Genomic DNA, 24675 nt, shown 5'->3' with positions numbered 1-24675 from the left:
AGTTTCTAGTTACAAATTACAAACTCCTTCTCTCACCAACCTTGACAATGGATGCCACAACTTCCAAAAAATGTGACCGGCTGTCTCTAGAGCTGGTTTTGGTTTGCACTGTAGAAACATGGCCGTGCAACGTGGTGGAAAAGGTACAGAAAGAAGTCACACCTGTAGGTAGACCATCAGAAACCTGGATACTGTAACGTTCATGCATGCATTTCTCATTTCAACATACAAGACCCTGAAACTAAAGCAACTTAATGTGATTCAACCATCATTCAATGAATTATGTGCTTTTTCTAGTGTGACGTGTAACAATGCCTAAATGGCTTAAATTGGCATCCTATTCTCCACAACCCCACAACATTTATAAGATCCAGGTGAGTATCTATCCTGCTGAACTGGTGCAATAACATTTTCTCCAAAAAAGTTTTAATGATTTGGTTAGTCGCTGCTTCCTTTAAGTTTCCTTTCCTCCATGACAGTAGATATTAAAAGGATGCACATGCACACCCTAATAGTTAGAGGAACAAAAGCGAGTCTGACAAGCCGCTTATTTGCTCAGCTCATGACTCAGCCCAGAGCGGAGCAGCAAGGTCGAAGCTGTTCCCCGTCTCCTGCAATCTCAACTCTGCCCAGCACGGTCGGTAAAGTGGGAGTCACCTCGGATGCCCTCCACCTCTCCTGCACACCTCTTTACAGACTCCGCTCCTCTCTTTGTTGTTACAGCCGTCCAGCTACGACATGACTACTCTCATCCCTCCACACGCCCATCCATCATCGCCCTGCAGCGGTGGACGAGCGCAGAGCTTTCAGAGGATTCAGTTACACTCCATAATGGCCTAATAGCTGACGCAGTTAGAGAGTTCACTGGCACTCACACACAAACATATGCCAGATAACACACACTAACACGGACACACACTACACCATGTACAAAAGCTACCAATGCCATGGGCACAAGCACAAACACACTCAGTAACACGGGTAACAAGAACTGACGACAGGATCGCAAACCGATGACTTTAAATGAACTTTTCGATCCAAACAATGGTTACAAAGATACACACAACACACACACAGAAGCAAGTGTGCACAAGTGATGACTGGCAGGCCGCACCCTACTGGACCATTAGGCAGATGGATGGCATGCCAGAGAAAACGTAGAGTGTGGTGAGATGCATTAAGGGTGTGATAATGATGGGATCATCGGAGCAGGCCGGGCAGGGACACAGACAGACAGAGGCCCCATAAAACCAGCAGAATAATACCACTGGAGCCAAGGCATCCCAGTCCCTGACAAAGAGAGACATGTGAATCTGAGGATACATCTTTGTGTTCTGTATTAGCATTAAAAATAGAGTGGTTCAGAAGCAGTCTGGACCCCCTGAAGGGATTGTGAGATAAATCAGAGATGACGTGAAATTATTAACAAGAGAGGACGACCAAAAAAAAACGTATTGATTTCCTCTAATCGCTGCTTTTTCTTGGAAATTTGAGGCTAAATAACAGTCTTTGTTTGAACTGGTCACAAGCAGCAGACCAGGCCGCTTTACTCAGACGATTCTTAAACTCATGATTAAATCCAATAACAAGTTCAGTGACAACACAGGAAGTGGTGAGTCCTTTAGGAGGATGTGGTGGTCGGGTAACATCCATCACACAATTCACCCCAAACAAGTGTTTTTGTTGCCTCACCCGAACCATATCTTGCTTCCTCTAACAACATCTTTTCTTCACCCTAACCATAGCACAGTTGTGCATATATTATTAAGTGTTTGCATTTGATGTATCTCAGGCTTTTTGTACAATTGTCCAATATTGACCTTCTTGTCTGGCGGTGCAGCCATGCAACTGGTGGCAACAAAGGGTCACAAGTGGAGCAAAATCGATTAGTTTCGATTAATGCCAGATTAGTTTAATATCAACAGAAAATTGATTTGCAACTATTTAAGAGCAGTGAAAAGAGTAATCAAGACTGTTAATTTGTTTCGGTCGAGTTCAAAACACATCAGTTTTATGATGTTAAAATGTGCGTTTCTGCAAATGGAGTGTGGTGGATTTGTTGAGAATGATGGCGGCAGTTTTTGGTTCTTCTCCTTAATGTTGTTAGACATTAAGAAAAACAAACTGAGTGACTCAGTGGCAATAACAAGCGCTTTAAGTGGACATTCTTTTAGTGTGTGCAATTGCCAAGAAGGATGTCATTGCAGCCTGTTTTGTGGCTGCTGGCTGCAGCGGTCTGGCTCGATACTGGACCAGTTTCAAAAGTTGTTGTCCCCATTAGTCACTTAGGGTCCTTATGTCCACACAAGACTTTTTCAGACCTCTCTGCCTGCTGTGTGTGGCCAGACGGAGCGCTTCTGGTTGAAAATAGCTGAGCTTTTCAGAAAGGCCCTCAGGTCATCAATGTCAAGGCGCTTGTTCTGACTGTGTCTGCCTATCGTGAGCTTTAAAAGACAGAAACTCATTTGATATTCTATCGATTTATCGTAGCAGAGATGGAAAAGTCCAAAGTTGTCGGAGCAGATCTGCAGTACACTGAATTTTGTAGGTGAATGTTGCTTGGTCACCCTACGTGTTGTAAGCTTGTTATTAGCTGTGTAGTCAGCACTCTGTTACCATGGCATTAGCTAATGCCAATCAAAACCACCGTACAGCATTTGTTTTCTCTCACCACGCTTTCAACCCAGCATGTTCAAATGTCCTCCTGAAGTTACCCTTTAATCTTTTCAGTTATTTTTAAAGCTAAAATGCAAAATAATCCTCTGGTTCTTGCTTCTCAGATGTGATGATTCACTCACTAAGCACTGGTCAACCGAGTGTCTTTGGGTTCAGAACTGATGCTCAGATAAAACAAGTGATTTCAGGATCCCGCCTTGGGCACTGGAAAGATATAATGTTAATTTTCCCTAATTTCTTCACATTTTTTTAGAACCGGGAACCTCTGTGATCGAGGCACAGTTCATCACATTCATGCTGCTCTACAGTCCATGAGCAAGATCCTGAAACCGTGCCAGCTCCGGCGCTGCTTAGCTAACCCTAAACTTTGATCTCTCTGTGAAAAACTTCTCCCCGCATCAACAGAAGATCAGACATGGCTTGCAGATTTTTGTTTTGATTAAAAATGCAGCGTCCCGCAGCTTTTTATTGGTACAACATGCGAGATGAGAGAGGAAAAATAATGAGATGTGACTGCATGAAAGGCATTAGTGGTGCGGACGAGATAGATTTGTCTTAATAAGCCCTTGATGTGAGGACGGGGACAGACAATGAGCTGAGGCTGGGAGATTGGCTTTGTGTGCGCCCATGTAGTGCCAGTGTCATGAGCGTCGGTATCTTTTTCTCTTTCCGAGGAGCTGACTCACTGCCAGATTGAAGGAGCAGCAGAAAAACAGACAAAACACGGGAAATTAGACGGAATAATGTCTTTTAAAATATGTTTGAAAAGCCCAACAGATGCAAATCAGCTGTCAACTGTGACTGTATGTGTGTGTGTGTGTGTGTGTGTGTTACTGCTGCTTGAATGTCGAACGAGAGGTGCGGTGAGTGGGAGTGGTTAACACATGCTCTGGAACCCCACTGGTTTTTGCCTGAAGCATCATGTCTGAAAAACCATAGCCTGCACAGTGAATCGCTTTCATTTCGCTGACAGAGTGCCAAAGCCCGGGAGGAATAAAAGAAAGAGAGATTTGAGAGACAGGGAGAAGAAGAAAAAGGCAGTAAATAAGACAAGAGAGACAGGGGGCAAAGGAGGACAGAGATAGAGACGGTACTGAAAAAACAAAACCCAGACACAGCTGAGGGAAAATAGCGACGAGACAGAGAGAGATGAACGAAGAGGAAAAATAGAAGCTAATTTTTCTCCTCTTTCTCTACATCACCTCATCTTCCCTCTGGATCCATGCCCCCCCTCCTCTTCTCCTCCCTCCCCTTCTGTCCCTGTTCATCACACCAGGCACGACACCACGATCCGGCTAATTTAAAGCCTCTCGTGGCCCTGGTGATTAGTCTGCTGTCCATCACCTTGTAATTAGTTCTGCGGGAAGATAATGGCAGATGGAGCGACCCATCACTCTCACACACAGTCCTCATTTCCTCACACATCCCTCCATCTTTGACCCCCCCCCGTCCTTCTCACTTCTTCTTCCCCGGCTATGTGTTGCAGCTCACCTCGCCCTCCTCTCACCTTTCCCTCCTTCGCAAATGTCACGCTGCCGCAACAGATTACTTATCACGTTATTTTTTGAAAAGCATGCACAGTCATCATCATGAAATCGCCTCACACAGATTCTCTGAGCAAAATCCGATCCAACACGCTGACGTCACGGGCTCTCGGACAGTGTGGCTGGTCTCTCCAGGCCCACTAAGAATAGCTCCACCCAAAGCGTTTTGCGAATGTCTCTCTCTGTTATTGCGAGGGACAGAACTACAGTTACCAGCTCGCTTTATCACAAAGGCTTGTCTGCGCTATAATGACACAGCATTTACTTGCAATATCATCTTTTCTTTTCTTTTCTTTTCTTTTCTTTTCTTTTCTTGTCTTGTCTCCTTCTGGTGTCTCAATTTCAAAGAAGTTTTGGAAAAGCTTTTGGGTTAATTTCATAGCAGTTGTGAGGATTTGTCTGATATCTCTTATATCACTCAAAATGTGACATTAAGGGATATAAAATAGTCCATTCTCTTCAGAGGAAAATCACATAAAGACTGCTGTGATTTATTATCGTCACAGCTCATCTTCTCATCAAGCAACATTTCACTTCAAACAAGTGGTGCAGATGATCTCTTTGATTGTGTATGCGGCTCCATATGGAGTCAGAAAACTCTCATTACTGCTGCCTCTTACTGCTCCTGTTTGAATTGAGTGGGTCTCACAGGCCTCCACATGCTCCTCTGGGGTGGTCAGAAATGTGGAGAGCTGGGTCCAGCCTTGCAAATGATTCAGTGACTGTTTTTCAATGAGCGTGACTATGAGACTTGGAGTGCATAGGGTGAGTATAGTTTTGGTTTAGAAGTATACATTTATATGGTTTCTTGGGGGATAAGTAAGTGAAGACACTCAATTTAGCTAGTTTATTTAACTTTTTCCTACATTGTGATTCTGCAGGTTACGTTTAGAAACAGGACAACCATCTTAAAATAATGTGTGAACGTTCACATTTGTGCTATTATCGATCCCATCAGACTTCTTGTAAGACCCTCCGTACTCTGCCTAAGATTGGCTTGCATCCACCATTTTGATACAGCAAAAGAAGACGAAGAGGTCGGTGTGTTTACCCGCAAAACTACAGAACTGCAAGAAACACAGACATTACCTGAGCTACTGTGTAGTGTTATGACATTCACGAACGAACCGATTCTATTGAACGGCTCGTTAACATGAACGATGGGAACCGAGTCGCAGCTGGGAACCGTTCTTTTTTTTTTTTTTATCTATTTTTTTTATATCACTGTGTGCTCCTCTCCTGAGTGAGACAGAGAAGTTACATGGGGAGGAGCGCAGCCCAGCTGCACGGTGCTTATTAGATATGCAAATGTAGCATGAGTTGTGCACGCTGCCTTTGCGTAAAAAACAAACAAAAAAAAAAACAGAAATACGTGACTGCCCCTGCCTCGGAGAGCAGAGCAGCTGCAGCGGTCTTAATTAGGAGGAGGACAGTCACTGTCGTGTGTCATGACGTCATCGTTCGGCCAAAATGAGCCAAAGGAAACGGAGCAGCATTTTGATGCACTTTTCTCTTGTGGAAGACAGTAATGCAAATGCAATATTTGTCATAAAAATATTTCTTTTAAGTCCGGTTCAACAAATAATTTGCATAGACACTTCAAAACACAACACCCAACAGTAAAAGTGGCAGAGGTGAGAAGAGAGCCAACTGACTCAGGCAATAGTGACAATGAAGTCTCCATTGACACTGAAAATGCTAGTGCCTCCCCTGCCACCACATCAGGTAGTGCTTTGTTTTTTAATGTTTATTTGTAAGTGTTAAGGTCACGGTGTTGCATGAATAACAAGTCATGGTAGCTTTACACACTCACATACAAACAATTTGTACAAAGGGTAAATCCAAAATAGTGATGTCACTGTCAAAGCAGAGTGATATGGCGCAACCTTGTGGAATATTTACAATGAATCCAGATCAGACTTTAAAATCTAGTCCACACATGTCAAATGAGGTTATAATCAATATTTCAGAATAATTCAAACTCAGATATTGGTGGGATATCTAATTTTGTATTATTTTGTTACAAATCTCACCCCATCATACCTCCCTGTGATTATTTCCAAGATAAAATGAGTTACCACCAGGCTGGCTTCTTAAAACTTAATAAATGTAAAAATCAGTCAAATGAGACAGTTTTTTGAACGGCTCTTTGAAAGGAACGGTTCACCAAGATCCGGCTCCCCTCAAAGAGCCATAAATCACATCTCTACTACTGTGCGAGTGGACAATTTGAGTCATGCGTAGAGAACGCAACCAATGAAGCCAACCAATCAGACAGAGTAGGGCGTGTCTTCCAAGATGTCTATACCAGCTAGCTCGCTAACAAAACCTTTGCCTTGAAAAAGGACAGGTTATATCTTATAGTATAATCTGTAAAAACCAAAATGTAAAAAAATATTTGTCTTGTTAAGGAGGGTATCTGTTAGTTTGTGATCTTAGGAGTGCTGATAGCCATAAATTATTGTTTTTGAAAAGAACCAAGCTAGCTATTTCCAGTCCTTCTGCTAAACCAAGCTAACTAGCTGCCAGACACACATGAGAGTGGTAGGCTATCACTCTTCTCATCTAACTCAAGAAACCAAACAATCGTATTGCCCAAAAACAACCCTTTAATAACTCAATCTGCCTCTCATTTATCTGTACATTTACAGTGCTATCCTCACAGCATTCGTCTTGCCCCCTACTCCAAAATCTCCATGTTGGCATGTTGATTCCCTTGTAACACTGACACTGCCTGCCATGCTTGGAAACTCCTGGTACATCAAACACATTTTGCATGGATTACCCATGTTGATGAAAGGGAGCTTTAGATCTCATAGAGAGCAAAGAGGGTGGCTTTTTAAAACACGATCTACTTGTCTCCACAGTTTTTTTTTACCCTAATCATACAGTATGTTTCAGATTACCCCCTTACTTCAGTTGTCTACACTTTTACCACACACTCAGCATCACTCCGGTCCTGGCTGCGCCTATTTTCTACTTTACTCTATCATTTGCACCCACATACATTGTTCTGCTCTCCTAAAATAGTCGCTGACTCAAGATTAATGTTCATCCACTTAAATATTTATACGAGCGAGGAAGCTATCTTCGCTATGACTTCACCGAAGATGAAATCATTTAATGCTCTCCATTGCACTTTGCAGTTTCAAGAATTTAAGCTGTGCTGTAAGCCCATGGTACTCAGGGTGGGTCTTTGTGGGGCTTCTTGAGGCCTAGAGTTCATGTAGTTGTGATTTTTTTAAACTCATTACAACTGCTATACTTATTTTACATCCAGGAGGATCCAAGACTTTCTATATTACTTTTACATTAAAGAGTAAAAACAGACATTCAATGTCAAGATAAGAGCAGTTTAATAAAGCATAAAAAGAGTTTTATTGAGGTTTTAACTGTAGTTGGACCTCCTGACAGAGATATAATTTTGTTGTGGCCCTTAGCTCGGCCATTATCTGATTGTTCATGTCATCTGTGGACACTACGCAGACTCTTGCCTTCAGCTCAGCAGATCTTTGGCTACTGTCTGCTGCTGCTGTCAAACATGTTGTTTCTATCAACTTGTACCACTCTCAAGTCAAACACTGTAAGGTAAAATGAAGGCGGTGTTTGCTGATATTGATCCACTTCGGGGTTTGTTTGGATGATCTGTGTACAGCAGCTGTGAGAAAAACATGCTCTGTGCATTAAACGGGCTACAAGATAGATGAGGGAGTCTTTGGAAAGGTCAACAGAGGAAACTGCCAAATGGTTTGGCTCAGAATCTGATGGAGTCAGCCTTAATCTGTGAGGTAGTAAAGCTTTTCCACTAAGTACCTGAAGTAAATTTATGGATAAAGCATAAGATTTCGTAATTTCTAAAGATGATACAGCCACATGTTGGCAGCCTGTTGTGTTTAGGAAGCAGCCACTGAGCACACAGTATGGATGTGAATATGGATCACAGCTTGTATCGCCCTGGACCGAGCAGCCAAAAACATGAAGCTGCGTGTAGAATTTTCAGCCTCTTAATTAGTTTGAAGCTGATTTTTTTGGGCTGAAACAAATAAGGACAACGCTGTTAATATGATATCACAAACTTTCACATCCAGCAAACACAGAGTAACATTAAGATTCACCTGGTGTCACGTTTGTGTCCACCTGATGAATGTAAGTCTGTGAGTCTTCAACAACTCCTGAGGGAAATATCTGGCTCTTTTTCGCTGTAAAATGCTGCATTTTGCTCACCAGGTGGTCATTAACTGTGTCTATCTGTTAAATTTGGCTGGAAAGGTAGCGCACATAGAGTTTTATTTTAGCTTGTGCTGAAAACAGCTGCCTGCTGATGCGAGTGTCGAGAGAAACAAAACAACAAAGCTGCCGGATGTAAGTCGAAAGTAGAAATATCGCAAAAGAGTTTTTATGCTGGGCTGTGGCAGTAAAGTTGATGCATCTATGATGCAATAAAGTGCAATGAGAACTGATTTAGAGAATAAATAATGATGAATATGAAGCATGTGGCTTAAATGTCAAAAACTGGTGACAGATGGAATTTCAGATCTGCGTGGAGCTAATGAGCAGACTGTAACCTTCTTCAAATTAATACATGCAGTGAACATCAATACAATGTTTCCATCATGTTTTCTGCTTCATCATGCTTTATTAAGACAGTGAAAGCTGGATAGGGACAGGACAGGCAGGGGAAAGAGAGGGGATGATGGGCAGCAAAGGGCCTTACGGCACAGCAAGAAGGCTGCCGAGTGAGGGACCGCAGCTCGAGTTGAGTGTTTAAACACTTCTTTAATGGGAACTAAAAAACAACAACTCCATTTTGCCTGCATTCAGAGCCCCCAACTCTTTTATCTAGCAGACTTTGCATGTGCTAGAGAGCGAGTGGTTATTGGTCCACTGTGGTCTTTTATGCAATGGCCTTCTTTCCAGTGGTCAAATACTTCTTTAAGCACAAAACCATAGTATGTACGACCATACTGTTTTGCATGCTGACCAAGCCAGATCTCTTCTGAACTCTAACAAAGTGGTTTAGTGCCTAAATCCAACCAGAGCGTAAACTGAAAATGGAACATAAAGCAAGGTAAAGTTGCAACATAAAGAAAAGTAAAGATTCAGCATCGTCTTCCTGGCCTCTTCTGCAGTGATTTAATGGCCCCCGATCTAGATTAGCGCCCACAAGCTGTTTATCTTGATTCACCCGACTCCTAATTTTACACTGCATTCATTTGCATTTTCTTCTTACAATTTTCTGGAAATTAGGTTAAAACGTACGCTCCATTTGGATGGAAACTGTACTAATATGCTGAACGATGCTGAAAAGCTCCTTAGAGATGAGGGGGGAAGATTATCATCACTACAACCGACCTCTTTCACATACACAAGTGGTGTTTTGATCCATTGTTAATCTGAAATTATTGATTATAGAAGCTTTAAATTTCTAATTTTGCCTCTTTATTATTGACCATCTTTAAAATGTGACTGGTGCTGTTAGACCTGTTCCAGTGAGGATCAACCTCTGTGCTGGATCAGCAAAAAGGGCTGGACACAACCTTTATATTTCACTGCCACGGACGAGTTTTCAATGTCAACCCCCGGCAGCGCATGTAATGAAGCATTCAGTGTCAGGCCGGGCGGGCCGAGAACGGGAAGCTCAGTTAGCGACCAACATGGCTTTTTATCAGCGTTGAGCTCAGAGGATAAATATAAACAGCCAATTGGTTTACTCTGTACTGTCTGCTGGAGCAGGGGGTGTTAGATATGCACAAATAGCTTCAGCAAATTCTCATTACTGATGGCTTACAGAGAATGAATATTCTGCGTTTCTCTATCTATCTTCCTCTTGCACTCGCTCCCCCTCTCTCTCTCCGAGGGTGTCAGAAGAGGGCATCTGTTTCAGTTTCCTCTCAGCTGATGCCATGACTTTCAACTGCGGACTAAAAAAAGCTTTGACAGACACTTTCAATTTATTCATTACTTCACACAACTGTCAGCCCATATCAAAAAATGATCTGCCCATCTAAATCACACACGTACCGCACACTGACACATATCACAAACAAACACAAGAGCATGAAAATAGATCCCTGAGGTGTCAGCACAGTGTCATAGTTCTGCCAAAAGTGCTTTCGTTAAAACCTTTATTACTCGTTTCAAGCTTGTTTGAATTATTTTTTATGCACTGTGTGTGTTTAACTAGACTCCATTTCAGGCAGATCAGAGACTCTAATCACATAAAATGTGCCTTATAGATTATTCATCGCTTCAAGTCTTCTTTTACTGCAGCAGTGGAAAACATGCATATTGAAAGAATCATGTTTGCGCCAACATTTCTTTTGTTTTGAGTGAAGCTACAACAACATGAGATCTTTGTGGTATTTGTTACAGATGTTCCAGTGACTTTTGTGATCCCCTGACTTTTCCTCCAGTGTCACAATCTTTGTAGGGAAATATCTCAACAACTTTTAGCTTGATGGTCATGAGTCTTGTTTACAAACATCTGTGTCCCTCTGAGAACGGATTGCAGTGATCATTAGCTGAAAATGTATTTTTACTGTCCAACACTTTGGCTTATGACCAAATATCTGTACAACTAATCAAACTTCCATTGGCCTAAGCTGTTCTTCAGTGCTAATTAGCATTGTCTTTGTGAACCATACCTGCCAACATTAGACTGTGAAAAATAGGGAGATCTTTAGGAGGACTTGACACGTATTTCCTCTTCTCTCCGTTTCTTCCATTTTCAGCAGCAAGTTAAGCGAAGTGGAGGGATGCACGCCCACCTCTGCCTCAGGTACGACATCTCACATCAGTGTGTAAGCCCACTGTGACGTCACACATTGATGTTATAGCCTAGAGTTAGGCATTTTTCCCTGATTGGAACTGACTGAGAACTACTTCTGGATCACAAGGCAGCCAAACCTTAATCATCCATTTTTACGCTAAATGGGACCATAACTCACAAAATGAACAACTTGCTGTGCGGATGAAGGCTTCAAACTGTTGATTAAGAACATAAATTCATTTGGAAACTGTCTTCAAGGTAATTGATCATTAATCAAGTAGGGGTCATTTTCTTATACGCTTATATACAATCCGACCTCTTTAAACCAATGACGTCACCCCCCTGCTACGAGTTCTTTGTTTCATCCATTCTTGGATGCTCAGGTTTGCATTACAGCTGCAGCCTCATAGAGTCACTGGCATGACTATAAACTCTAAGAAGTATCTATTTATTTACTTTTCTTTGAGATATGTTTGTTTTCTTTGTTAACTATGCAACAGATAATGGAAAATTCAAGTATTAAACCCTCAAGTTCTTCATGAACACCAGCACAGCTGAAGGTAATTCAACTATGTAAAATGTATGATACAAATGATTGGCTTGTCGCTCTCATGTCCTTCTTCATCTCCCCCTCTGAGTTCTAGCCTGTCTTCTCTTTCTTCCTCTCTTCCTGACAGATGACTGAATCTTATTTACTCTTTTGACAGGAGTCATCTGGACCTGTCAAGGCTCTGATATAAATCAGTTTGGTCTGAATTGGATTTTTCAGCATCGTCCACCTCACAGTGAGAAAAAAACCATTTCACATGCAGCTTTAAAAAACCCTCCCATCACTACTTGGAGGTCATAAAGGCAGTCATTTTCCTCCCCCCAATCCCAACTTGTCACTCTACTTTACAGTCAGTCCCTCCCTCCTCCATCGTATAATCCCATATTTAAGACTTCTGTCCAGTTCTTCCCGCTCCCTTGGTTTTACTCCCTCCCCCATTTCAGCCTCTGCATATTTTCTACTGACTCACCCCTTCCCCCATCTTCCTCTCTCAGCTGAGATAATTCATAAGGGTTGGTATAGAGTACAGTGTGAGTGGTACAGTAGGGAGAGAGCCAGTCGTACTCCTGACAGCAATACCACGCCATCTGCAGCCCTGGCACACGACGCATTGACTGTCCAGCCCTCCAATGGCAGAAGTACGCACACAGAGGGAGGAAAAACACCAACCAAACCTCCCCCCATCCCCCCTCTCACCCTCACATGGCATCTCTTTCCCTCCTTCAGCCTCCTACCAGCACATTGCACAGTTCTCTCCTTTCCCAACTGCCTACACAGCCCTGTGTCTTCTCCCCATCTCCTCTTCGTCCTCGCTCTCTTCTTCTGCCTTTATCTTTTGCACTACACCAGATCCCCTGGTGACGGAGCTGGCAGCAGATGAAAGGGAGGAGTTTTCTCCTCCGTTCTTCTGCTTTTGTGAGCTGTTCACTAGCAGTGGTTCACAGCGAACTGGTGAAATCAACCTGTCTGTGGTGTTACATTGTTCTAATACAGACCCAGCAGCCTCCATCTGAAGCTGTGATGTTGTGAGTCTTCAAGGCCAAAGAAGAAGTGCAGCGGTAGCACTGCAGCTGTATGTCTCGTGATTGATGATGAAGGCAGAGCTTTACTGTTTGGTCCAGTGAAGAACAGATGTTGATGCCAACAACAGGCTCATTAAATCTTTAGTAGGAGGCCTGTAATTGCATGTCATGGTTCAAAAGTTTGCTGATGGCCTCAGTGAAATGTCCCCGAGGCTCTGAATACAGGACACGTGATGGGACACACCTGGTATTAACATGCTATCTGTATCCAGATTATGTTATCAGGATAATGTCACGGGTCTTTGCATTTACACCTAGTAAAACTAGATTGTATCAGTCTCAGTATGGAAAGTGGTCAGGGTTGCTGACTTGCAAATGAACATGCCACATCTCAGGTCTGTATGTACATGTGGCTTTTGCTGGGTTAGCTTAAGTTAGCAACAAGACGTGAGTAGGCATTGCATTTGCAACAGCTGAGATTTGATCGTAATGTGAGCCAGACCACCTCCAAGTGATGTGACTGATCCAAGCACATTTCTGCCCCACCGGCACCTGAGTGAGACAACTTCCAGCTGAGAGACAACTGTTCAGAGATCACACCAACTGGGTGGGTTAAGCAACCTGTCAGGACTTTCTGAAGCCCTCTTAAAGGAAACAAAACAGGACATTTTAACAAGAGGTGGGGACTTTTTGCAGCCATCATTGCGGCATCAGAACCGGACATCTCGAAGGAGACACTGAGATATTTCGCCATCATCTGTGGGGCAACAAACCTGGATATTTTTTAACAAGAGTTCAGGACATTGAGCAGCCATCTTAAGGGTAACATAAGCAGATATTTTAACGAGATGTCAGGAATTTAGCAGCAGTCTGTAGGGCAACAAACCAAGATATCTTCTATATCTTTGATGAGAAGTCAGGACTTTTAGCAGTTGTCTTTGGAGCAACAAAATCCTGTATATATTCTGACGATTAGGCTGTGGCTACACCTGGCCGTAACAGGCATTTACCCCATTCAGATCATATTTTAATATTCATATTCACACGTTCAGGATGAATCCTGGTGTTTTAAAATATTTTAAAACTATTATTTTATTTTAAATATTTTACTCGTTAAAGCTGCTCTGATTTATGTTTTTTACATCAACAATGGGTCTAATGACCATGAGAAATGTAACAGATCTTGTCCACAGTAGCAAACCATTAATTATAACCTGACTCTGCAGTTGCCCTCAGCTCTAAGTAGCCTGTTCACATTTTTCAGGTCATTTGTTTTTGCTTTACGCCCCGGAACTTTATTCTATCGAATCACTTTCACTGATCTAATCGTTTTCAGCAAAAAATTGCTATAAAATCCCACTGCAGTGTACCTACTCAGCACCAGCTGACAGAGTTTTAATTAGTACTCCTGCCACTACTAATCACAGCTTGTGACTATGTTTAACATATTCTGTTTCCTTCCTGAACAGGAAATTATAACTGACTGTACAGTTTATTGTAGATAAGGTGGCATGAGATCATTTTATAAACTGCAACAGCCCAGTGGGTCTCTGCAAACATCAGTGTCTGTACTTATTCAGTCAGTCAATAAAGTCTTATCAGGTTGTATCATCAGAACCCATAGCTGCTTCTGCATGTAAACACAAAAGACCTTGCAGAATTTGAAAGCCATGCTTTCTTGTTTCCCCGCAGAAAACAACTGTTTGTGTTTTTATTTTCACTCCTTTGACGATTTCTTTTAAATGTGACGAGTGGGAGGAAACTGCTGGATCATCATCAAGGCAATCAGCTGAATAAAAAAGGTGGCTGGTTGTACCAAACAAAAGATTTCACTCATCTCCTCCTGCTGCGCCTCTCCTGTGAATTATGACTCATTCACAGATTGAGCCAGTCAGGAGGAACAAAGGGAGATTTCAGGCAGAGATCAGAGCGAGTGGGAGTTAATGAAAAGTCAGATTGATCTCTCTCACAACAGGATCACACTGGCCTGCCCCCTGTTTTATGCCTCCTTTGGGGCAGCTGTAGCTCAGGAGGTAGAGCAGGTCGTCCATTAACCTCAGGGTTGGAGGTTCAATCCCTGGCTTCCTTGTGTCAAAGTGTCCTTGAGCAAGACACCGAATCTCAAATTATGCTTCCATTGGTTACTTAAGCTTCTCTAACTGGTTCATCCGAGTTTGTCTGTGTGCAGTTTCTATAAACTCAGACTAGCTGCTGTAGAAAGTGCTTCTTCGTGATCAATATCAGGAAAAAGAGCAAACAAACTGCAGTCACATCTGTTATTTCTGTATGTGCCTCCCAGTGTGTTTGTGGTGGGTGGATGGATGGCTCAGGCAGGCAGTCCGCCTCTGGCCAACATGTTGCAGCACTGTGAACTGCGACACGCACAGACGGCGGTGGTGACGGTGTAACCCATTTAGATACAGCCCTACAGGGACACGCAGAGTCATGGTGTCTCCTTAACAAGGCCAGCAAACAGGACATTCATCATCCATCTTGTTTTTGTTTGACAGAACTGGGTGACATTACTTTTGGTGCCGAGACTTATTTCTTTGTTTCTTCTTCTCTTTTATCCACATTGACTCACCTATGCAATGTCTCTCTGTTGCCCCCATGTTTCCTATAATAACAATCCTCAAATATTTCCCTCTTTCTTCTTACATCTTCCCATCTTGTGTTTTGTATCAGTATGCTGAGCTGGTGGCAGAGGGAGCATTCAGGAAAAAACTCATCAACAATTTTAAGATATTGACAAACTAAACCAGTGGTGGAGGAAGAACAAGTGGTTAAACTGCAGCATACCTCCGCTGAGGCCAGTAAGTCTGCTTTAATTCAATCAAGGCTCATTCAATATCAAATAAAGCATATTTTAATCTACTAGACCCTCATCAAAATGCACTCAGTCATAGATACCAGCCATCTAAATATGTCTGATTTTTTTCAATCAAGATCAATGCATTATTCACTGAGAAATTAACACAAAAATCTAAAATAAAATTTATTGATTGATTGATTAATAGTTAATGAAAATGGGGAAGAATCCTGAATTTCAGAAGCTACTCCAAAATCTTAACATATTCGGTTTACCAATATATAACAAAATAGAAAGCGATATATCACAATGGAGATTATAGAACCAGAGATTATTTGTCATTTTTTGACTAAAGAGTCATTAAAATGTTGAGTTGTCAAAATAGTTCATTTTCTGTTATTCAGCGTATACATTAATAGACTTTTAAGAACGAAGGTATCGGTACTTGATGCAGAAAAATTGCCTAATTTAGTGTTATGATTATACATAATATAACTAGCTTAGTATAAATGTGTAACTAGTGTTTTACCACTGCATTCTATTCCATAAGCTCGCCATATGGTACAGATGAGAAATCTACACTGAAGTCAAAGGTTTGTGCCGATCTCCCTACTTATCCGCTTTCTTCTAAATTAATTGGATATTTGTTTTACCTACCTTTCGTTTTGTTTGTTGATGGTTATTGCTTTGTTTTAATTGTTTCTTCTTTTTCTGCATTTGCTGTTGTAAATTATATCTATCTGTAACCGCTGTTATTTCCTTACTCGTTCATTTGCTGGATCTTTGAAACTGGCTGACTGGTTGTTTGTATAAGACACAAACTATTGCTTCACCGACTGAAAACTAAAAATAAAACCAAGAACATAAAACTTGCACTTGTACTTGAATAATTGCAGTGATGCAATGAGAGAAAAGCTCGCCCTCCCCACAACAAAGTCACAAAGACGAGAAAACACACAGACAAACACACACAACATCTCACAAATGCACATGCACACCAATACCCTCCACTCAAACAAATCAGCAATGTCAGCAATGGACGACCAGCGCTGAAAGCATCTCTCTCTCTCTCTCTCTCTCTCTCTCTCTCTCTCTCTCTCTCTCTCTCACACACAGACAAAAAAAACCACACAAACACACACCCTCCACACCCCCTTAGCTGCTGTTCCTCAGGCCTGTGAATGCTGAGAAAACAAACACATCCACGCACACACACACACACACACACACACACACACACACACACACACACACAAACACCACTGCTGTTGCCCTCCTATCATGTGTCAGAGACAGAGACAGCTGACCAATCGGATGGCAGCTGCTGGCTCATAACCAGGGTGACCACGGTCTGACCGGCAGAACTCTGGTTAACCAGGTGGAGCCGCACGACAAGACCTGCAGCGGGATTACTACAGTAAACACCCAATGAGTCACTGCTTCATCTCAGTCAGACTTCAGTTAGTTATGAGTTTGTTCTTTTCATTCGGTTCTTATAAACACAATCTACTCATATTCACAGACTGCAATAGTTTGAAAGTAACCTTGAATATGGAGTTAACATGTCTGCAACCAGTCTGTGATCTGATTATTTTTAATGGGGTGGTGGCCAAAACCAGAAAAACGTGATAGTAACCATCACTCCACGGTAAAAACAACATCTGTAGTCGTGTCTCCCCTGAAGTGTTCCAGAGGTGGCAGCTTGATCTGGGGTCGTTCTTTCTGCAGCACAGACAACACTGATACCCCTTTTTGAATAAAGCGAACCTAGTTCTGGTACAAAGATGGCTCAGCCTGCCAACCTTTTAAGAACTGGTTTGCTTTTTCATGGGCATAAGAGCCACCATAGAGTCACATCATTCAGTCACTGTATACGTCCCAGCATTGTGAGGAACAACTATGGTCTATAACTATGGCGGCTGGTCCTCAGACCACTGTCTGCTTCAATGAAAATAGTGAAAACCTTTTGTTTATTCTCCAACGAATAACTGGAAACAGGCAGTGCTAGGTCTGGTTTTTTAAAAACTAGACTAGCAAAGTGTTGGTGCCACTCTGGAACCAGCTTTCCTGGCTGAGAGTCATTTCTTTGGCTGTCGGCCAGGAAAGCTGGTTGCAGAGTGGCACCTGATCCACCTTGGTCGAAAAGGGATATGAGTGATCACAGATGCTACAGAACATATAGGAATACTACAGGGAGCGGTGTGTCTCTCTGACCCATGACCCTCTTCCTGACTCTTCTGTGACTACAATTCTTGAAGGCCTGCTCAACTAAGTTGCCTGACATTTACATCCCTTATGTCTGACCTTTAGAGCTAGAAATGTCAATGTGTTACAACAATGTACTTTTTTTCCCAACACTTTATTAGTTTTCACAACTGAAAAAGAGAATTCATACATACGAAAGTGCAGAAAAAGAACAATGCACATCTTTAACCTGAGAAATTATTTTGCTTCACCTAAATTCCTTCCTGCTTGAGCAACCTGAGTTAAACATTTTTAATGAAATAAGAGTATTTCTGTGCTTGGCAACAGACAGAACTAATGAATCGGTCAATTAGCCTACTAATGCAATAATCAAAGGACCGGAAGGAGGTTGTTAAAGGGCCGCTTTTAACCGAGGGGCTGTCAGTTGGATAGGTCTTGTTTAGAGGGAGTTAAAGATCCAAGACTGAGAGAAAAAGGGTGCAATTACAAATTCATCTGCTTCTTCAACACCCCGGACTGCACCACGGAATTATCAATACACAACACAGTTAGGCGACTGATATTTCAGAGCTGTGGTCAGGGCAATAGATTCTAACGTGTACAAATGTCAGTCACAGTATCAATCAATGAGCGTGACTAGACCAGTGCTTTTCAATCCTGATCCTGGGGACTCCTGATTCAACACACCTGATTCAAATGATCAGCTCGTCATTGAGCTCTGCTGAAGTGTAACAACGACAAAATCCTTTTGAAGTGTCCGGGCAGGAAAATACCCGAAAAACAGGATTGAAAACCACTGGACTAGACTAACATATTCAAGCAAATACCACTCCTCTTAAATCGCCTGAATATAAGAATCTTCTGAAATCCCTGAGGTGACTTTCATTGTGCTAATATATCCAGCGGTGGGTGGGATCATAGTCATAAAGACTCTCCTCATATGTCATGTTTTGTTTTGTCGCCTGTCTTTGTGATTGCTCTGATTCGTCTCACCTGTCCCTGATTATCCTCCTGTGTATTCACTTGATGTGCGTTCCCTCTTGGAGTTGTCAGTTCATCTGTGTTTGCTGCCTGTGTTGCCCGCTTCACACCGGTTTGTCCTTAGTTCTGTATTTTGTATTTCTCCTTAGATTCCTGGAATTACCTCCAGCCTGCTTCTTCAGTTGTTGTTGCCCCACTGTTTTGGCTTTATGTTATTAAAACTGTTTGTTACGACTGCCTACCGTCTTTCATACGGGTCCTTTCTGGCAAATCCTGACAATTTTTATATTTAGCATTTCAGCGTTTGTTATTATTCAAACATATTGATAAGATTGTAATGTTCTTTATTTCTCTTATTGTGAACAAATCCAACAATTAACCAATCATACAAGCATTGTGTAGCTAAAGACTGATTTATCATCTGTACCATATAGAGCTCTTTTGCTGCTCAAATACTATTAAATACACTGTCCCGCTGCTGTAAATACCCACTAAAGCAAATGTGTGCTAATCCAAGGCTTAAATTAGTCCCCAAAAATGCACTATTTTATCTTGTTTGCTGCCCGTCAGTTATAGGAAATGACTGCGCTATTCTAAGAATGAAACTATATGTTTGTGAGCAGATTCACATACTCAGGAGAAACCAATCCCACAGCAACCCATGCCTCTACTACTTAGACCTACACCTCAGTTCCATACAACCACGTCTGGAGGTAAGTCATGCTGATTCTTGTTGAGATGGAGAGTCGAAATGTTATGGTGACACTTCAAACTGAGGGTTATGAGAACTCTTTTATGGTCCTTTTCTTTATAACAACCAAAAAAAAAATTTGCACTACTTGTTTGCTGATGTCTAACTAGCTAGCTTGCCCCTCTAATATCAGACTGGCAGGATAGGAGCATGGGCTGCTAACATTAGCAGCCAGGTTATGAAGCTGTTATTTTTTATTTGATGACTTGATTGATAGTGTGAGGTTGTAGACAAATGGCATGCATACGTGCTTTTCAGTCTCCATCAGATAAATGGCAAATGGCCTTGTAATAAAACCAGGATTGCCACAGTAATGGCAGGGAAATCAATACAGCATATTGGAAATGTGCGGTCACGTCTGTATAGATAAAAAATATCAACGACAGCCAAAAAGGGCTACCGACTGAAAGATTGTGGGGTTTATGGCAGTGTAAAATCATTAAAATCCAATAAGCCACCTGTATAGATACAGATACATGTAACCATATCAATGGTTGGAGTGAGGTCTCTTTGTGTGTGTGATTGCGCATGTGCACTCACACACTGTTTGCAGCAGCAGTGAGCGCAGGGTTAGAGACGAATTATTACAACAACAGGAAAAAGGCCCAGCGATGGTTGCCATGGTAAATATGGCCCCCTGCCGTGTGCTAGCAGTCCCTTCCTCCCCCTCCTCTCCCCGCTCCGTTCCACTGCTCTCTGCTATCCCTCGCTTACACCCCTCCATCTGACTTCATTTCTATTTCTCCTTTCCGCCATATCTACTCCTTCTACACCTCTTCCTTATTAGCCTCTCCATCCCTCCTCCTCCCCTCCTCTCCTTCCCTCCCCCCATCTTTCCTTCACGCCACGGTGGCCTCCCCACAGGCTTCAGACAGACCCTGAACGCTGTGCAGAACAGGCCGACCTTCAATGCATCATGGCAGGCTGACCGGGCAGCGTCTGGGACAGCAGCGACACACAACATCAGGCCACACTCGTAGCCCAAAACCAACACATCTACATAAATAGTGATGTGATATAACTGCTGGACCATTCACGTAAACGTTCGTCATGATCTGAGCACATTCTGCCGTCAGAATTACACTTTTACTGCAAAATTTGGAGATTATAGTCCTTCTTATATCATTGTCACTATATTGTGGCTATTTCTTGATATACTAATCTTGATACATGTTTATATAAAAGTCAAAATACACTTACAAGACATGTTTCTTCCTGAATACTGCCTAAAATACTGACTCTGGCTTAAGCAGTCAGAGCTAATGAACAGTAACGAATAGATAATTGATTGATGATTCTCAGCAAACTCATTTACGTTTTGAGCAGAAGTGATATATTGAAAATGACACAATAACAGAAGACCTACTCTTCCGTGTCTGTGATAAAATATTCTAAACTCAATATACAGTAAGTAGAATTTCCCAGTGTTTATGACATATGGTAAAAAGATAAAAATCCTTATAACAGGTATTATTATATGTATTTGGTCTGACTTAATCAATATGGTGTGGTTTCTTTTTTCCTATTGATGTTTCTGCTTATACACAACCAAAAACATTAAAATTTGTAAGATTATTTCCTTACAGCCAATACGACTATAATGGGAAATTTCTGGGTCTCTTAAACAGGAGGGCCACAACGCTCAAAGTCAATGCAGATTGCAAAAAATAGTTTGATAATATTTTGATCTATCCTTTGTTGTACACATTCACTTCCTGATACAAAGGCAAAATCTATGCCCTAAAAAAATCCTTTAAAAACTGTCCAAGGACTAAAAATAAACATGCACAAAGTGATTAGATAACACGTGTTAGAGAGGCTATTTTGCATGGATATGAGTACAGCTGTGCCTTGACATTTTGGCTTGCCCTTTGGTGTGCCTCGGACACAAAAAGTTTGAAAAGGACTGCGCTAATTTATCGTGCAGCACCTATCCATAACAGCAAACTAGTCAGCTATGTATTTTTGAAACATATGGGGCAGATATCTGTATAATTATCCCATTTGTACAGATATCTGCAGTGGATTGTTTTGTGAAATCATCGAGCAAGACACCCTGATGTCATACTGCACACCTGCAGACTTGTTTTTACATGGCACAATAGGTTACCCTTTACGTTACTGTGGGCCTAGTTTAATGTGCAATATGTGTAGTAGGAGGTCTCTCTGTAAGATAAACATTGCTTTAATCTGTTGGGGAAATTATATTTAATTCTGACTGCAACACAATGTAACCTCCTGGAAAAAGAATGCTGATGAACCACATCCTCAGATTGTAAAAATACACTGATTTGACAAGCTGGGAATGAGTCTCAATGATCAACTTCCTGCATCTAGAATTGTCTTCTCCTGTAAGCGTAATTTTAGCTAACTTCCTGTCCTGTTTTGCAGTTAGCAATCCCCTCCCTCCTCTCTACATCACCACACTTAAATGACTCCTTTCTTATTTTCTTTGCCTCTTTAGTTTCTTCAAGCGTTTTTCACCAGGAGCGCAAGAGATTGGTAGTTTTCCCTGTTTCACCCATTGAAAAACATGAGGATCCTGCTGTGTGTGTCATACCAGAGCAGACAGGACCGCCTCTCTATGGAGTTCTCTGTCCTGATTGGATGAAGTGGGCAGGGATACCAGAACAGTTGTTTTCCCTTTTACTGTATGAGTCGGGGGAGGTAGAGACACGAGTCACAGACCAAACACAGTGATTACTGATGGAATATAGAGCTCTTTAACACGTATGTTAATAAGAAAATAATGCATACAGCAGCTTTAATCAGCAAATAATTTGAATATTGATTTATTTTTCAAGCTCTGGTTTATCCAGTGGGAGCAATTGGAGATTTGCATGGTTTCATATCATTTAAAGGTTTTTGGACTGTTGGTCAGACATTAAAAGAAATCATCTTGGGCTTATCAAGAACATGCGATAGACTTTCATCTGTCTTTTCTGAAATCTCATCCACTAAATTAATCCAGTGTCTGAGAAAATAAAAAAGAATAATCACTGATCACATTTACCGTTTAATTGGCCTGTTTTTTGGAGCACCCCACACAGCCTTATTAAAAGTCTGAACATTTAATAGTGTGTTCTTGCACAGGAGCGTGAAGTGAGCATCGGATAGTAGTAATTACTACAGCGATGGAGCAGTAATGAGTTCATCTTTGTCTGTTAACCCTGTGTTGAAGTCACTGCATTAGACACAGCCTTACATCACCCGGAGGATTGTTGTTTTCACCTCAGAGCCCCTCATGAGATGTTACAACACGGCAGCGTGGTGAACTCGTCTCACACATACATAATAAAAAAACATGTCTACATTCTCCATAACATGAGGCTTCTGGTCCTGTGACTTTATTTGTGTATTGCTTTGTATTCCATCAGGTGAAGCAGAAAATGGCACATAGGTGAGTGGCAGTGCCAGGATGCTGCACTGATTTGGTCAGACAGACACAACAAAGGTGCATTCCTGCTTTTTATTATCAGCAGCTGCAGGAACAACCACAGCCTACTATCCCGTGTAAACCCGATGAACCGGAACGAACAATGGTGTCAGCGGTGCTTCACGGTGTTTTTGTGAGGGTGTACCCGGCGCTACTCACCTGTCAGGCTGTCGTAGCACTCGATCTCGGTGATCTCCACGGCTCTCCGCTGCTCCTCGGTCAGTTTGGCGGCGGCTTGGGTGAGCAGGTTGACCTCGGAGCCCGTCGTCCCGTCGACCACATGCACCCCTTTGAGTTGCAGCAGCGCCCGGTGGTACTTGCCGATCGCTTCCCGAAATTTCTTCTCCTTGTAGCAGCGGTGACCCTCCACCTTGAAGTCGATGGCTTTCTGGATCTTCGCCTCCATGTCCATCTCGGCCGAGCCGGTACGATACCCGCCGCCGTCGCCTCCTCCCCCTCCGGCGGCCGCTGCCAGGCTCCGGCCACCAGTCTCCGGGTAGCTCTTTAGGCTCTTTATCTGGTGCTGTTTGGCTTCCATTTCTCTCAATGAAAGCGGCTGGAGCGGGCCATGGTGCTCGGGCACGAATGTGTGTTTTATCGGGGAGGACCGGAGCAGCGTGCTGTGCATAAAGGATGCGGGATGGAGCGGCGAACACGGCTGGACAGGCGGGGAGCCGGAGAGAGCCTCGACAAACAGCCGGGAAGACAGCTTCAGAAGCGGCTCCTGGTTGCAGCTTGTGCCTCGAGAACGAATCTAGAATGAACCTAAAGGACGTTTGGAGTCATAAGTCGATAAATGAGGCTGTAAAAAGCTGTCAGGAAACATCCTGAATCTCCTCCCAGCCGTCGAGAAAAAACACACTGGCTCCTCGCTCGGGCTTCGTCTCGCGGAGGGATGCTCGGGTGGATCTCTATGGTAGCAGCCTCCGAGGCACGCGCAGCTTCAGCACCACGAACAGCGCACACACGACAGCCCCCTGCCGCAAAGCATTGTGGGGGAATACAGAAAAGTCGTGAGGCGTTGCTGCAGTCCAGATTTTACAAAAAAGAAGGAAGAAACGTGAAGAAATATCCAGAAATTATCGATTAATTGCAATTTTGCATTAATTAGCTATATTATTATACTCATATAGGTAAATTACTAATATCTTATTTGCATATTTAATGGACTACAAGGCAAAGGGTACGCCCTATGAACACCATCCATCCTCCTGTATTTACAATATTTAATGTACGGTCTTATAAGATTGCGGATTACGTCATCCCCATTGGTTTGAGAGCGATCTTGAAATAAAAAAACAAGCTGCAACAGGTTAATTCAGCTTTCACTTCACTCCATATCCCCTCTATAGACATGAGATCATTACAGTCAATCTGGAGCGCCTGATGACTTCAGCAGATAAGGTGTTTAAGGAGATGGAGACAGACAGCAGGAGGCTGCAAGGAGCAGAGGAAGAGGAGGAAGAGGAGGGAGAGAGCGACCTCAAGGGGACACAGTGTCAATTACACTCATTTTTGATACTGCAGCCAATCACACAAAACAGATGATGCATTCCTCTCTTCAGGACTGTAAGATCTCTCCAACGTTGTAACCTCATTCCCTCCTTATTTATAATTGAAGCTGCATCTGTGAGGTGTGATTCACCTGCACACAGAGGAAAGCCTCACATGAGGTTTCCTCAGCGCTCCTCTCACTGACTCATGCAAACATCTGCAGCCTGGTAGGTGTTAGAGAACAACTTAACACTGACAAAAGCTCTGCCGCCATGCTCTCAGCGCTGTCATGACTAATGATGAGTCCAGGATTAGGGTCAACACAAATAATTACCGTGCATGATGTCACCTTTGATTAGCAGCGGTTACTGGCACCTGCATGGTGAAGATGCAGAACTGCCAACTAGAGAAAAGTGAGTGAATAGAGAGTTGTTGTTT

General features: G+C 42.5%; 1 protein-coding gene across 1 annotated transcript in view; it reads right to left on the bottom strand.

Annotated features, from left to right (window-relative positions):
* Positions 1–23767, bottom strand: part of ttc9b (tetratricopeptide repeat domain 9B) — a 33487-nt gene extending 9720 nt beyond the window's left edge. Inside the window, exon 1 of the mRNA XM_030403912.1 lies at positions 22903–23767. Coding sequence (XP_030259772.1) covers positions 22903–23371 — 469 coding nt within the window. The 5' untranslated portion in view covers positions 23372–23767. The remainder of the gene's footprint in view (positions 1–22902) is intronic.
* Positions 23768–24675: the final 908 nt, after the last annotated feature.

This window comes from Sparus aurata, chromosome 2 (assembly GCF_900880675.1).
Source record: "Sparus aurata chromosome 2, fSpaAur1.1, whole genome shotgun sequence".
Classification (NCBI taxonomy): Eukaryota; Metazoa; Chordata; class Actinopteri; order Spariformes; family Sparidae; genus Sparus; species Sparus aurata.
Note: the sequence above shows the minus strand (reverse complement) of the source record. Positions and strands in the feature narration are given on the sequence as shown.